This window comes from Colias philodice, chromosome 14 (genome assembly GCF_061535455.1).
Source record: "Colias philodice isolate Cphi_HAF_F1 chromosome 14, ilColPhil1 Martin Lab GWU primary, whole genome shotgun sequence".
NCBI lineage: Eukaryota > Metazoa > Arthropoda > Insecta > Lepidoptera > Pieridae > Colias > Colias philodice.
This window is the reverse complement of record NC_143099.1, coordinates 2,621,361-2,637,631: the sequence shown is the minus strand read 5'-3', so window position 1 is coordinate 2,637,631 and position 16,271 is coordinate 2,621,361. Positions and strand designations below refer to the sequence as shown.

The 16,271-nt window shown below is 32.1% G+C and overlaps 1 protein-coding gene across 2 annotated transcripts in view; it reads left to right on the top strand.

The window, feature by feature from the left end:
• LOC149482688 (uncharacterized) overlaps nt 1–16,271 on the top strand; it is a 99,148-nt gene that overhangs the window by 43,638 nt on the left and 39,239 nt on the right. The window contains exon 3 of one of the 2 annotated variants that reach the window (XM_089703280.1): nt 15,434–15,517. In XM_089703280.1, coding sequence (XP_089559406.1) covers nt 15,434–15,517 — 84 coding nt within the window. Of the gene's footprint in view, nt 1–15,433; nt 15,533–16,271 lie in introns of both variants that reach the window. The other variant, XM_089703279.1, reaches the window with a different exon arrangement.

Here is a 16,271-nt window from a genome sequence, read left to right as displayed (position 1 = left end):
AAACGTAATCAGCGTATAATTGTATACAACAAAATGGCGTTTAAAAGCTAAATAACAGCTTTAATTGCTTGCATACTATGAATTATCTGTCTTCCCACGGTTCAATTGCTTTTTGTATTTATGAAAATATGTACATAATACATAGCTACTTTTGTTAACAAAAGTGCTGATATATCATGTCCAGAAATTAAATTTAATAAGCGTACGGATTCATTTAATTATGTATTAATAAATATTGTATCTAAATAAACCAATTGACGATAGGTTACCTAACGTGTTCATAAGAGCCGTTATTTCTTTTATATGAAACTAGCTTCCGCCCACGACTTTGTACGTGCATCCCCGTTTTTCCCCGTTCCCGCAAGAATTTCGGGAAATCCTTTCTTAGCGGATGCCTATGTCCTAACATCTACCTGCATGCCAATTGATAAGATTTCTATTAATCGTATAATATACGTGAAAATATCTGTACGATCGTGTGATGTGAAAAAATGTTATCGTGGATATGAAATGATTACGTGGATGTATTACAAGCTTATTACGCGCTAAACGTATGTTTTCGCATCTAGATATAAAATTACTGGAAGGAACTAATATTTGGACCTAAAATATGAATAACAAAATATATTTTAACTTTTCTTTCAAATAAGTATATGAAATCGATGCATATAAACAAAAAAGAAAATAAGTATGACACAATAATTAAAACTTTATAAATAACTATTGTTCAATGAAAAATCAATCGACAGATTAGATTTATTTTCTGTATGTTAAGGTTTAGTTGAGGTCTTAACATCTCAGAATTAAATGGCTTGAGGAACTAAATTACTCTTCAGTAATTAAATGTTATAGGGCTCTTTTATGGGCTAGATCAAAGGAACGCTCAGGAATGTTTTGTTCTTATCTTTGGATAAACTAGTTATAATTTGAATGTTGTAACTGATGGAATGGTGGTATAAAATTTTAATTTAATTGAACTGCACATAATCTACATCATCATCAATGAAAATATTATGACGAAAGCGGCATGTCCAAGAAAGAACCTTTTTGACTTCATGTTATAGCTTCCAACCCGTTCTTTAGCTGTATTATGTATGATTTAATGTGTAATGTTTAATTAAATCTTTAATCGTTATGGTTTCTATAAAATAGGTGTTTTCTTGCAGTGGGAACAAATATGGACAGATTATGACGAATTGCATATTAATATTTAGCGGTACAGCTCCATCCAGTCCGATTTATGATCTAAGTTTTATATCGCCATGTAATATGGTCCACCGTTTATCTAAATATGGCAACTAGTAGCGCACGTATGAATTTAATCTTTGAAATACGGTCTAATAGTGAGAAATGGTTGGATTCATAAAAAATAATACCGGGTGCAACATTTTCTATTACGGAAACCGTTATCTTTGATGTGATTTTATTACTTTTATGTTCGTACATTTTTTTTCATTGAATTAAATATTATATACTGAAATAGTACACGGGTTATATTATGTTAATGGAGAAATGCCTTAAGTAATGCAGTCAAATTAATTTTTTAACGATTGGTATTGCATTTAAAAATGTAATATTTTATACTCAAGTATCGCTCCTAATGAGGCAGTACATTATCCGACTGGCTTGCTTTATATCGATAAGGTAAAAGGTTACATTGATTACCCTTAGCTAAAGTGTTAGCCGCAGTTATTCATATTTACGAAAAGTGGGCTTTAATTTAATCATGTCAATTTCAATATTAGTGTTTGTATGGTGTTTGTGGTATATAAAATTATTATCATATCGAAAATTTCTAAATTTTTTATTATTATGAATATATGCGTTATTGTTATGTCAATACAAACCCTAATTAGTAACGTTATTAAAATATATTAACCGCGTTTTATAGGTGTACCTACCTAAATTACGAAAACATCATGAAATTCGATCTCCCGCTTCCCCGCGAGTTAATGACACTTCTTAGTTCAATAACACTATGATTATGTGAGAATAAAACTCATTTTCACTTAAAACCCGTTCATTACCGAAGATATTTAAATTAGATTTCAATCACTTTCCAGTTCGGTTCAAGTTTCCTCTTAAATGGTTCTAGTTTTTCATAGTGTAACTTTTAATTGCTTTAACAGTCCTAGAACGGGTTCAGTCAGATTAACTTTCTTTAGCTGGCTATGTATAGATACTGTTCTTTTATGGTCTGTGGGAATTTTATTGACGTTCGCAAAGATTTATTCTGTGGCCGTGTCAATAAACTCTCGCGTGTCATTTGTCAATACAGATAATCAATAATTATGAACGTGAATGTCATTACTTGCACGGGATTCCAGTGAACAATTAAAAGTAAGGAGATAAATACGAATCAATCGGTTAAATCAATTAGAATGAGATAATTAATAATTAAGAACTTATTTCACTAATCAGCTTAAATATAAATCAGACGGGGAGAAAATATTAAAATAGTCCAATAATATAGGCTTATAAATGTATAGTCATATTAATGGTCTATTTAAACCTACCCTTCCTATGACATTATCTATAAACCTTGACCGATTGGGTCAGTATATAAAAAGCTATAAAAATATCACAAAGCTGTTTTATCGGAAATGCTTTCGGGTCAACGCGCTTCGCTTGCAGTTGACGTGATGACGGGTAAAAAGAACAACAAAGTTATAATTTCATAGACTATGAAGTTGAGTACTAGAGTTGAAGGATATATATTTTTTTAAATGTATTTATTATATATGTTGTGTTATTTGTATTTATAAACATTTTGTTTTACGAGTAACTTATCCTATTCAAGGGTCCTTAGGTATAACAATTGTCCAGCTGGCTTAACACATTTGATTTTAAGTGTGAGATCAAGTTACTTTGGTAATCGGTAATACTAATTAACGGAACCATAAGTAAGAAAAGAAAATAAATAACTTCACCATAAATTATATTATGTCGTTGACAAGAAAGAAACTAACGTGCTGGCCACGGACAATTCGCTATAGCGAAAATTCGCGCGGCGCGACTGGCGGCGCGTCTTGCGAATGAATCAAATGTATGGAAATGTACTGGGCATGCCACGCGCAGCGGCGACCAGCGAGACGACCGGCGAATTTCCCCGAGCGAATCGCGCGGCACGACTAGCGATCGAAACAAATGTATGAGTTATTACGGCGCAGGCCACGGAGTCGAGCGGCAGACGCGGCGACTACTCCCGGAGCGAACTTAATTTAAAATAGTTTGTTTTTTTTTCGCGAAAATGGAGACGGAAGCTTTTATTGTAGAAATTCTAGCTAGACCAGCTATTTGGAAGTCTAGCCACCCGCAACATAATTTTTCATCATGCCTATATTTTTCATATTTTTGGTGGAATTCTCCGTCTGTAACACGATTTCTATTTAATTCGTGTACTCCACTATATCTTCCAAACATTAAATCTTGAGCAAAAAAGCTGCTACTCTCCAAACAACGTCGAGCTAACTTTGATAAAGCTATCTCGTCTCCTCGTCTACACTGGTCGCGGCGGCGAACGCAACTGCCCGTGGCATGCTTACCGCGCCGCGCGACTTGCCGCGCCGCCCGTCGCGCCGTCGGTCGCGCCGCCGGTGTCCGTGGCCAGCCCGAAAAGGTAGCACAAGAAGATTTTTAAAGATTTTTATTTCTAATGCTAGTCCTGAAGATTGAAGATTGTAATAATTGTTCGCTGCTTTATCGATGGACAAAGGCTATTAAATAACAATGAAAATCTCGACAATGTAGGCTTACCATTTTCCTCAAGTCCTTCCTTTTATACTTGAAATAGGGTTTGCTCGATTTTTGTATTATCCAACATCGTGATCGCGGTGACACACAAACAAACACATTTGTCAACACACGGGGAAAGCGGACCCCATTGATGCGGCGACGTCAATCATCTGACGAGAAAGCGGTTCAAATTTACGCGTCAAAATATTGTCGAAATGTTTACTTTGTGACCAATTTTTGGTGGAGATGTCAAAACTGAAGTTTACACACGTCGCGGAAAGGACGAATTTATTTTGTCGATCGACTTTCAATATCGAATTTACAAATTCAAATTTACGCGTCAAAATATTTACCAAATGTTTACTTTGTGTCCAGTTTTTGGTGAAGATGTAAACACTGAAGTTGTTTACACACGTCGCCGAAAGGACAAATTCATTTCGTTGATCGACTTTCAATATCGAATTTACAAATTCAAATGTCGAACGGACGAACTTCTGGCTGATTGGCCGTTTAATAAATGATGCGGTAAAATTTTTAATCAGTATAATATGTAGTAGTACGATAATTGAATAATTAGTTACAGAATGTAAGGGAATCGATTTTCTGTTTTGGAAAATTAAGTTCATGGTGAATCTGTATCCTGTATGTATCGTGCGATGAAAATAAAAATATTAGACGGATACGTTAACCGATAATCCAATTGGCAATTTGGTGGTTAGGAAACTGTGTAAAGGATTTTAAACAGCATTATTATAGTAAGTATTTATAATTGTTTAAGTTACATTTTATTTAAATTGAATCTCATCCCAAAAAAATGTGAAAGCTCTAAAGTACTTTAATTTAAATCCAATAATGAGAGAGAGTATATCTATAAAATATAAATCACACAAACCAACTTTAACTCATTTCAAAGTAATGATTTAATTAATTTAATTGGTTAATTAACAATATGAACGTTTTTTTTCTTATTTATTTATTTAATTATTTATTGCACACACAAAAGAAATAGAGACACATAAAGTACAGCTAATAGGAAATAATGTGTACAAACGGTGGCCGTATCGCTAGGTAGCGATCTCTTCCAGGCCACCGTATGTAATAAGTAAGTGTAATATGTAAGTTTTCTTTTGAAAATAAATTGACAAAATAAAATGAGGGTGCGAAACTGGTTTTTATAAAATGGATATCAATAAAGTTTTATTTTAACAAATCATTTGTGATAAATTATATATAAAGATAAACATTATGTGTATATAAATCTTTATATCCTACTTATGTTTAGTTTGTAGATTATTATTTAAATAATATGAATTAATAGTCTAAATTGATGAAGACATTATACATTTTTTAATACAAAGGAGCATATTATATAGCAACCAGTTGCTATATAATATGTGTTATCTGCATTCCTTAAAAATGTTTTTGGAAGTCATTTAATGAATAAAAACAATCTATGCTAATATTATGCAAATATAAGTCTAGATTTATAAACTTTTAAGAATTTCAATATTAAATTCTTTTAAAATGAGGACAAATACGATTTTTGAATCGTATACCAGTTAAAGCAACCGTAGTTAAAGTATCAGTGTGTATCAGTTAAACATGAAAAAAATCGCATTTTAAATCGATTAAAAGTTCATTGAAATCAAACACTAGAATAGAATAATCAATATAACAATTTTGAGAAAAATTATGCTATTTTAATACAGTTGAGTTAACAAGTAGATTGTATATTGAATTGTGATCGGTAGTTTTTCTGAGAAATGCATACAGTAGGTACTTATACTGAAACTAGCGGTCCGCCCCGGCTTCGCCCGTGGTACATATGAAAAATAGATGTTGGCCGATTCTCAGACTTACCCGATATGCACAGAAAATTTCATGAGAATCGGTCCACCCGTTTCAGAGGAGTATGCAGACTAACATTGTAACACGAGAATTTTATGTATCTATACCTATGGAATGAAATAGTATTAAATACTACGAACCTTGTACCTTATTTGAAGTCAGTATATAAAGTAAAAACACGTGTACAATGTCATAAATAAACTTGCTACACTTTCATATTAGCAATAGTTATATCTTAAAACGTTTGGTAATTCAGGCTATAAAAGCGAAAGCGGTGGAGCGCTATATTTTATTGGGTTGTAACATTTAATGCCGACTTTGTATCTAAGTGGATTATACGTAATAGAGTTGTTGGTTCTATCGGTGCGGTGACCCTATTAGCAGGGGCGTGCACAGAGTTTTTGGACAGGGTAGGCAGAAATATTGTAATGATATTAAGTCATAAAAACTAATATTGCACGCCTCATAAGCGAAGCGTTGAGGTGGGTACTACCTACTGTCACTTCGCGCAAAACATCTGATTTTTCAAACTTAAAATGTCTTTATGTATCATACATTGCACTTGTAAGATAATACATACACACACATATTATTAAGAAAAAACACTATTTTTAACGTTCATGATATTTTTGATGTCATTTTTGTTATTTAAACTAGTTAAAAAACAGTTTAAAAAAGTTCTGTCTTGGACGTCCGTGTGTCTGTATGTGCGGATCCTTTTTCTTGTTAACACGATAGCGACCGAAATACTTTACTAATCGAGTCTTTTTTTTCTCTTACGCTTGAGTATGCTCAGGAATAGAACCCTTTCATTTTTCAGGGTCTGATTCGATGTGGTTTAATTGTTATTAAATAAACAAAAATAATAATTAATAAATATTTATTAAAAAAAAATTATGAGGCGTGCACTTTTGGATTTTCCAAATTATTTCATATTGCAGTACTGATATTTGATTGGAGATACATAGTATTTCCGCAAAATAATGGAATCATTATTATCTATAAAATAATTGTCAAAGTAGGTATGATATCCTAATTCCTAACTAGTATTCTATATTATGTAATTAATGATTAACTTTACCTTTGTGTATTACAAATTCCGGTATAGATCCATTTATAGATCGGCCTTTTTCCTATCACTCTCTGTTTGATAAAAGTTTATTCATAAAACAAAAATAAGAATTTTTCGTTAAATTAGGTATGCCTTATTATCTTACAAAATACACTGATGATATACATAATCTATTTAGTTACTCTCAAAACACTTCACTTGCAAATTGTCGTAGTAAACATTATTAATTTTCTCAAAAAACAAATTTAACCTCAAAGTAAACGTTTGTTATTTCCAAAACAAAACAAACGAATAATGATACTATTTGCAGATGGTCTTTACCGCTACAAAATTGTATACATTATCACACTTCTTAAATTGGTCGCATATTCAACTTCAGTTTCGACTTTCGATGTAGTTCCGAATTCGGTTCGTACCAAATTCGTATATCTTCGTAAAAAGACACTGCCTACCTTGTGTGTTTGTGTGCGTGGTTTTATTACATCAGTGTGCCGTGTTTATAGGCACGCACACATATAAAATATGCGTAGACACGCAGAGCACACATATATAAACTTAGACACGGATAGTTTGTGTCTTTGCCGTCCCGTGACGTACTGGGTCCTGTGGCGGCGCTAGTGCAGCGCATGAATAGTGACTTGAGCCGAGCCGGTGTTATAGAAATTAGATAATAATGCTACCAAAATACCGATAGATGGATCTAAAATATATTTGAAATATATTTTTATTTCATAACTACGTTGCGCAATTAATAAAATTTAATGACGCTGTGAATTTCATTTATGCATATTAAATATTGATCAGAGTTTGGTAAATGGTAGGGTAGGCAGTGTCTTTATGTCTTTATGGAATGCACGCCACTGCCTATTAGCACCTGCAAATGGATTGGGCTTTTAAAGCTGGTGTGAGGATTCATTTATTTATAAAAGAACTAGCGGTCCGCCCCGGCTTCGCCCGTGGTACATATGAAAAATAGATGCTGGCCGATTCTCAGACTTACCCGATATGCACAGAAAATTTCATGAGAATCGGTCCACCCGTTTCGGAGGAGTATGCAGACTAACATTGTGACACGAGAATTTTATATATAAGAATATCATTTTTTTGATATTACAGTTGATAATAAAATGACATTTTTAGCTACAATTACAATATGGAAACAAAGTTTATTCCTCTATCTCTTTCATGATCTCTAGATTTCCCTGCCACCTTTGCTTGACGAAACAGTATTCAAAAATAGGAGGTACCTTGAAGACTATTATAAAGACGAAAAAAGAGAAGGTTTTTGTTGGAGTTTGAAAGTACAAAGTATGTATCGTAACGACCATTTTTATTTCAGTAAAATAATACCTTTACCCTCAAACTTATTCTTCTACGAACTTTGAAAGCTCTTAAGCTTAGAAGTTCTTACTGAAATGTCCTTTTGTTTTAAAATAAAGTGCTGCTGTATTTCCTTTGATAATCGCCATAGTGAGTAGTGACACCATTTTTCACAATTTCTTAGTTTTAAGTTCGACGCATGTTGTATTAAAGTTTTCAAGCTTTTATATTTTATAGCTCACAAATAAAACTTTATATAGGAAATAACAAAAAGCTACCTACAATGTAGTGGAAAATAATAAAATAGAAGCGGTTAAGTATAGCATTTATTTTAAAGGTAATTACAGATTATTACGTTACATATTTCATTTAGAAACAGTTAGACAATCTTATAAATTAAATATGGTAAAACAACATGAACTTAAACACAACGAGGCAAAAAATCTCTGTCTCAAAAACGTTAGATACCGTAACAGATCTTTTTATTCATAATAGTAGCAATTCGCTACCGTTTTGTTTTAATGGCCCTATCAGAGGTTGCTATGAAATAAGCGTAATAATCATTAGCTTCACAGAATAACGGTGTTTTAATTAATGCGAGATTATACCGATGAAAGCAAAAACGTGTTGACACCAATAACACAATAGAGCCATTTTTATGGTAAACTAGCGGTCCGCCCCGGCTTCGCCCGTGGTACATGTTTACGTTTTCTCTCCATAAGAACCATCCTGGTAATTCAAGGAATATTATAAAAAAGGAATTATCGAAATAGGTTCCCCCTTCACGCGTGATGCCGTGACCAAGGAAAACGGGTTTCATTTTTATATTTATATATATATAGACGAGTAGAAGGTAATGTACCTATTTACACGATTGATTAAATTCTATGTAGCTTCTATAGCGTATTGAATCATAAAACTTAATCTGTGAACAGGAAATTTAGTAGCGACGTAGGTTATAGATTGCAGAAGTTAGCTGATTTTGCATAGATTTGAGAAGTTAGTTAATTTTGCGATAGGGTAGGATTGAGTTTGAAGATAGATTAGTAGGTTTAATAGGCTAGTAAGTTTTAAAGCAGTTTTAATATTTAGATACCTACTAGATACGCACTGGCCCTGCGTTCTCCTTGAACCGAGATACAAATAGGAATTATCGCTATATAGTGAAAGTATTTTCAAAAATTTTGAGTTTGTCATATACAAATGTAGCACAGATAACCCGCATCTACAAGAAAACGAAGAATTAATTACAATATTACGCGTAAGTTTAATCAGAACATTACAAAGATGCGCCTTACCAAGATGGGCTAAGAACAAGACTTTTGTAAGTATTATATTAAACGCTCACACGTGTGACGCTACAATTTTCCACTTCGTTTTCCATTCAATGATGGATTATTGCCTGTATTTGTGGTTGATTGATATCTGCAGCCGATGACTGCGTGATTTCATTTGTAGGCTCAATCAATTTATACTTGATTGCCGCGTAATGAGCGTTGTACGTCTGATAATTAAGCTTTGAAAATCACTTTCTGTATTTCTCTTTGATGTATCATTCTGAAAGGCAAATTTAATCGGTACATTATTTATAGCGAACTAAAACTTCGTGTTTAAATTATTCATTTTGATATCTGAAAATGTTTTGTTTAGTGATACAGCTAACGATCTATTGTCGATTTGCTGTGTTAAGTATGAGAATGAATAAAACATAGCTTTGTACTTTTTGTTTATTTTGAATGTTTTTGTTCTTCACGTTCCATGCTTTATATTAGGTACTCTTTAATGAATTTGTTTATTAATTACTCTCCTGATTTGCACGTGGAAAAGTCATAAGATGTAAGATACTTTTAGTAATTTAGTAGTTTGAGTTTGAAGTGTAATTGCATATTACAACTTTAACTCAATCTTAATTAGAAGATGCTGTTAAGATTAGAATACATAAGTCACTTAGAGTTAGGTATAGCCCCAAGGATCATTAGAAATAGTCATAGCGATATTGTATACTGTATAGTATGGGGAAGCGTGATTCTTTACAATTTCACCTTAATAATAATACTTGCAGATAACTTGATTAGTTCGCACGCCTGTCCGGCCGGCTGATGAGTTAGGCTTTGCGCATGCTACGATACTATATTTATTGTAATATATCTATTTATTGAATACTAGTATAGAATAATCTGAATGAATAGTGAATACATTATTCAATGTGTAGTTCTTTCTTGAGATCTGAAACTGATCTGAAAAACGTATCCAAGACAAAGTATTTTAAAAATTTAATAACTTTTAGGTATAACTGTCTAGAGTTTTTTTTAGTTTGTGTTTGTGGTTTCAATTTCAAGAAAGTTTTGGAGTTGACAGCATCCGAAGTTTCAGGTATTGATGTTATATAAGCTTAGAAATATAATAGTCTTATAAATTCAATTGCATTAATTTTTTTAACAACTTTCTATGGCATAAGTTTTTGTTAATATCAGATATTATCTACCTGATCTAACTTATTATTGGTAGTGTATTGTAAAAAATAAAAAATAAATAGTGACTCCATCACAGCATTCCTATTACTTAAAAATTAAATAAAATTAAAGGTTCTACCTAATAACACGTGTGCAAAGGGCCCAATAGACACAGCTAGCCTTTATGACGTTAATTCAACGTTAATGTACACTAGCTTTTGACCTCGGCGTTTGACGAGCTAATCTGATGTGTGCCATTCATGGAACGCTTCGAAAGTTTTGAGTAAACAGGAGTTTGTGTTTGAGAAGGGACAGAATAAATACACTGGATCCTCTGTTTTAGAACTATTAACAAAGTAATAAAAGGGACGTTAGTATACGTTTATGGTTTATTTCACTGAATTAACAGGTGTTGTTGTCACATTATAGTACATTTTAACGACTTTAAATAGACTCGTGTTATATCATATTTGATGACACACGTGAGACGTACTTTCTACGAAAATATAATTGTGACCATAACAAAACACGCAATATTTAATCACGACATAAATAAAGTTAGACAATATAAATTATTTCCATGTGAAATATATTAACTTAGATTTATCTGTCCATCGAGGTACTAAAAACTGTATCATATATCACTTTCATTTTATGCATTTTTTATAGTGACAAGTATAAAATTTCATATATTTTGAATATAGTTTATGTTCTATAAAATATGTAGACGCGTAAATAAAAATTCAATTTAGTCTCAAGTGAATGTCTACGTTTTATTTATTGGGTGCCGTCTATTTGAATTGCCCAATAAAATCCTTATTGACGTTTGATCGGCTTACAAGAGATGTGCGGCTATGAATATGAAAATAGGTAACTTAACATAGATAAAAAATAGAGTACTGTTAAGATTTATATGGTAATTATTGAGAAATTTACAAAGTAATTTTCTATGGTAATACACGTTATGTAAACCATCAGAAGATTATACTCCCAATACTGATTAGAAATTTAATAATAAAAAAATGCACATATTTATTTATTTGGATGAAAAGGGCGTTTTTATGGAAAGAGCAAGGTGCCAAGAATACAATCATTTTCTGCAAAAAACTTATAATTTGGGTCGTTACAACAAGTATAGGTACCGTTCGATACAATTTATTCATGGTGTGCACCAAAAACCATGATGGGTTTTATTTTTTACAACCTATCCGCTTGTTTCGGAGGCTTCCAATTTTTTATTGGTATCTTATTACAATACGTTGAAACACGTACTTTGCGTATGTAAAACGACATCTCTCACTCGTGATGAAATCTTTATACTTTCACCTTTATTACGAGACAGGTAATGCGATGTGACTGAGCGGAAAATCTTTTTAAACATTTCATGTGTATTTTATGATAATGAAAAGCGGCGTGGTGTTGACGGCGTAAAGACTCTGTAGATTTCGATTTCTGTTTTTAGATGTTTATTATTTATAGTTGGGATTACTGTTTATTACATTACTGGATAGTGATAAAATGGTTTATCTGTGATTATATTTTTAAGAATAAGCAACTTAGCGACTTAAAAAGGAATTAATGTTAGATTTTTGTTATTTGAAGTTCGGGAACAAAGAGTTGAGATTAAAATTAATTATAAAGATGAAACTTTATATCCATTTTAAGTTAAGTAAAAGCCTTATAGACTAGAGTAGATAATTTTTGAAACAAAAAAAAATCGCAGTCGGATGAAACCCATTAGAAAAGGAGGGGAATATGATAAAAATGTAAGGAAAAATAAATTACGGTCAATCCGAGTTCGGGAAGTGGGAGGGGGGAGCTTTAAAGAGAAAAAAATGGTCTCTCTCAATTTCCGACAAAACTACAAGTCCTACGGAAAAATGTTCAATGGAAAAGTTGTAGGTAATAAAAGGATCTACAACTTTTGTATTAACAATTTTTTCACATAACCTCAAAATTTAGGTGAAAAATTCAAAAAACCAAGTTTTTGGTTTTTTATTTTTATCTACTTCAAAATTTATTGTTTTTCTACGAAATTTGGTGAAAACTTACTTTATTATGTCCCAAATACACTGTAATTTATTTGATTGAAAATATTTATTTTTTCGCCTTATTTTGAATTAATACCAAAAAAACAACCTAATTTTCAATCGAAAAGTCACCCGTCAAAATATCAGCTTTTTTCAAAAACTTGGGGTGCCTTTTATTCATTGAAATCTCTACTTTTATATGGTGTAAAGAAAAATAAACACCACCATAGTAAATGTTCTCAGGAAATGCATACAAACAGTGTGAAAATTAGCTTTTACTAAATCAGGCACACTTCTCGAACTACCTGAAATGTTTTTATCGACATCATTTTGCTTTTGAATATGCTGTAAAATATTAAACTTAGAACAGATAATTATTTTTCTTTTGAAATATTACCGAAAAGCCGATACAAGAGAAGATATAGAGTTCGAGAAGTGTTCCTGATTTAGTAAAAGCTCATTATCACACTGTTTGTATGCATTTCCTGAGAACATTTACTATGGTGGTGTTTATTTTTTTTTACACCAGATGAAAGTAGAGATTTCAATGAATAAAAAGCACCCCCAGTTTTTGAAAAAAGCTGATATTTTGACGGGTGACTTTTCGATTGAAAATTAGGTTGTTTTTTTGGTATTAATTCAAAATAAGGCGAAAAAATAAATATTTTCAATCAAATAAATTACAGTGTATTTGGGACATAATAAAGTAAGTTTTCACCAAATTTCGTAGAAAAACAATAAATTTTGAAGTAGATAAAAATAAAAGACCAAAAACTTGGTTTTTTGAATTTTTCACCTAAATTTTGAGGTTATGTGAAAAAATTGTGATTACAAAAGTTGTAGAACTTTTAATTACCTACAACTTTACCATTGAACTTTTTTCTGTAGGACTTGTAGTTTTGTCGGAAATCGAGAGAAACCATTTTTTTCTCTTAAAAGCTCCCCCCTCCCACTTCCCGAACTCGGATTGACCGTAATTTATTTTTCCTTTTATTTTCATCATGTTACCCTCCTCTTCTAATGGGTTTCATCCGACTGCGATTTTTTTTATCTTTTCATTATTTTTAAAGGCTTCTACCCCAGTCTATTATTCGATTATACCCATGAGTTTTGGATTGCCAAAGTTTGGGGTACTAAGGCGAAACACGTTTCAATCTGACGGTACTTTGATCTCCAGTAAAAGGAAAAACTTTGTCCCTTTGTTCATTAGAGACCATTTTTTGTAACAATTTTCCCTGTAACGTCTTTATGTCCTGTATAAAAAGAGATATTTTGAACGTTAAAAGGTTTCTGTTATAATACATTTTTTTTTCTGCTTCAATTGCCTAAAGAGTCCTTCTATTAAAATCATCAAATAATTTTCATTAGGCGACATTCTGAAACTGTGGTGATAACCAAAACATTAATTCACCCTTGTAAAAGTTTATATTTATAAAAATGTTACCAGTTTGTATTCAATATTGATTCTCTTAAATAGCCTGAAGCCAGATATACTCAACATTTTTAATTAAATGATTAATCAGAAAATTTGAACACAGTTCATTATTAGGAGCTTAATTTTAAAGTACATACTTACGCATTAAATATTCATTTCGATAACAATCAAAAAACTGTAGTAATGACTTATTTCTTCGGTTTACATATTGTTCTATAAATATTGTGTTTTGGCTTACATATAAAAAATATTGTTTTATATTAGTTGTTAAATACTTTTCTTTCAAACACTGTAAATGGGATTGCTTGCGCCAAATTGTTAAGGCTTCTCTATGAAGTTATAAAACAATTTTATAGCTTATAAATTTCAAATCATAGGAGCACTGAAATTGAATTGGGAAACTCCGTCGTGGAATAATCTTATTTCTCTTATACAGTTTCGAAAACTTCTGGAGAATATTCAAAAGGAAATAGGTTTTTGGCCGAACCAGCTTTGACATTTGTAATATACTTTACCCAAGTTTTAGTATGTTTTTTGAAGCTTCGTCGTCTTCTTTGGCACGTTTGTAAGTTATTCGATTGTTTGGTATGATGGACCTATTATTATCGAACTTTGGTTATTGTAATTTAAGTATGTTTGCATCGATATTCGATACGATAATTATCGTATGTTTTTGTAACACATAAGTTTTGATGATTTATATGTACCTAGAATTTATACTATTTCACTGTTGTCTATAATACATATTAATTAATAAGGTTAATTTTTGAGTCGCAGAAGACTAACTATATACAAAGTGATCTATATAGTAAATAGGCTTACTTTAAAATGTTGTTTGTTTCTGTAATTGCTCTGCTGTAGCGCAAATTGATCTTAACAAACAGACTTTCGCATTTACAACATCAATATGTAATTGAACAGAAGTTAACAGATAATAAACTAACATTACACTAATAAAATTGCACTAAACAATGGTACTACGGTAAGCGTAAAGTACTTTTAAACTCATTATCAAGAATCTACTATCAATGTTTTCACCCACTTACTGTGACCCAGTTATGTAAAATAAATCCGAGCTTATCACACCGTAAGTATTCACCATTCGCAGGTGCTAGCCACTTTATCAGCTCTAATAGCGAAATACCCGATATGTAAAGTGGGTTAGGAAATATAGGCATTTGAATAAGTGGGAATAAATCTAGGTGTTCGCTGGTTATCTGTAATTGCTTGTAGAGCACGTGTCGATTGGGATTGTGACTAAACGTGAGGTTAAAAGGGTACTAACTACTTACATTACGTTTCTAATAAACGGCTTTTACAAATATATTATAGAACCTAGAGATAGGTACATAGTAATTTTCTCCTGAGACAGATTTCAGTCTATATTCTGCGCTTATTTCGTCTCGAAAGTTTATCTAACTTCAAGATTCGAGTTTAAAATATAAGAAATCTGCCTTCAAATCTCTCCAAAACGAATTTTAAGCTCTATTAAATTATTAAATACAGTATGTGCTATAATTCCATAATGATCTTGTTCCAGGTGTGGTTGTGATGTCATGGTGGTGGACACTGGCGGTGCTGGCGCTGTCGGAGCCCGCCCGCGCCGCGCCCCGCGCGGGCATCGGTGAGCAATTTTACAGTAAGCATTCTGCACTATTTCTTACTCGGGACTTGAATATGTTTATCTTAACGAAGATGTCACACGTAAGAATGCATTGATTAGCAATTATATGGTAAGCATAATATAAATTATGCAGTTTTCTCCTTGGGATATTGTGCTAATTCTTAAACACTGAGACTGACACGGAGAATGACCTATGTCAATATAGCTTTCTAGCAAAGATGCGGCCTATGAGTTTTTATCATTCAGTAGATATTTGGCACTATTTTTGCACCAGTGGGTACTGCTCTTTATAGTACTACTCTTTATACACAATCGTTGGCACTTCCTAAAACACTGTTTTGAGGTAGCAACGATTTGTTTAGGTACATCACTTGACACTTGGTGCCTATTTATTATTGATAAGTTGTGCTTTCTCAATACCATCAATAATGCTACAACTATAAATTATAATTATAATTTAAAGTCACAGCTCTTTTCTACAGTATGCATATAAAAATAATTGCAATATTGCTAATGGAATACTCTGAATTCTGTATAGATAAAAAATACTAAGCTTATAATTAAGCGTTAATAGGTTTACGATTCTAACGATAAAAGGCTTGTTAATTCTGCACGGTTATTTCATTAAAGCGATACAGTATAAAAACTGTAATAAAATACAAAGTCGTTCATACAATTAAACGATTAGAATCATATTTGAACCGGTCGTAGTAAAAGTGTTATTAAGAGATTACATTCGAGTACGTATGGTCCA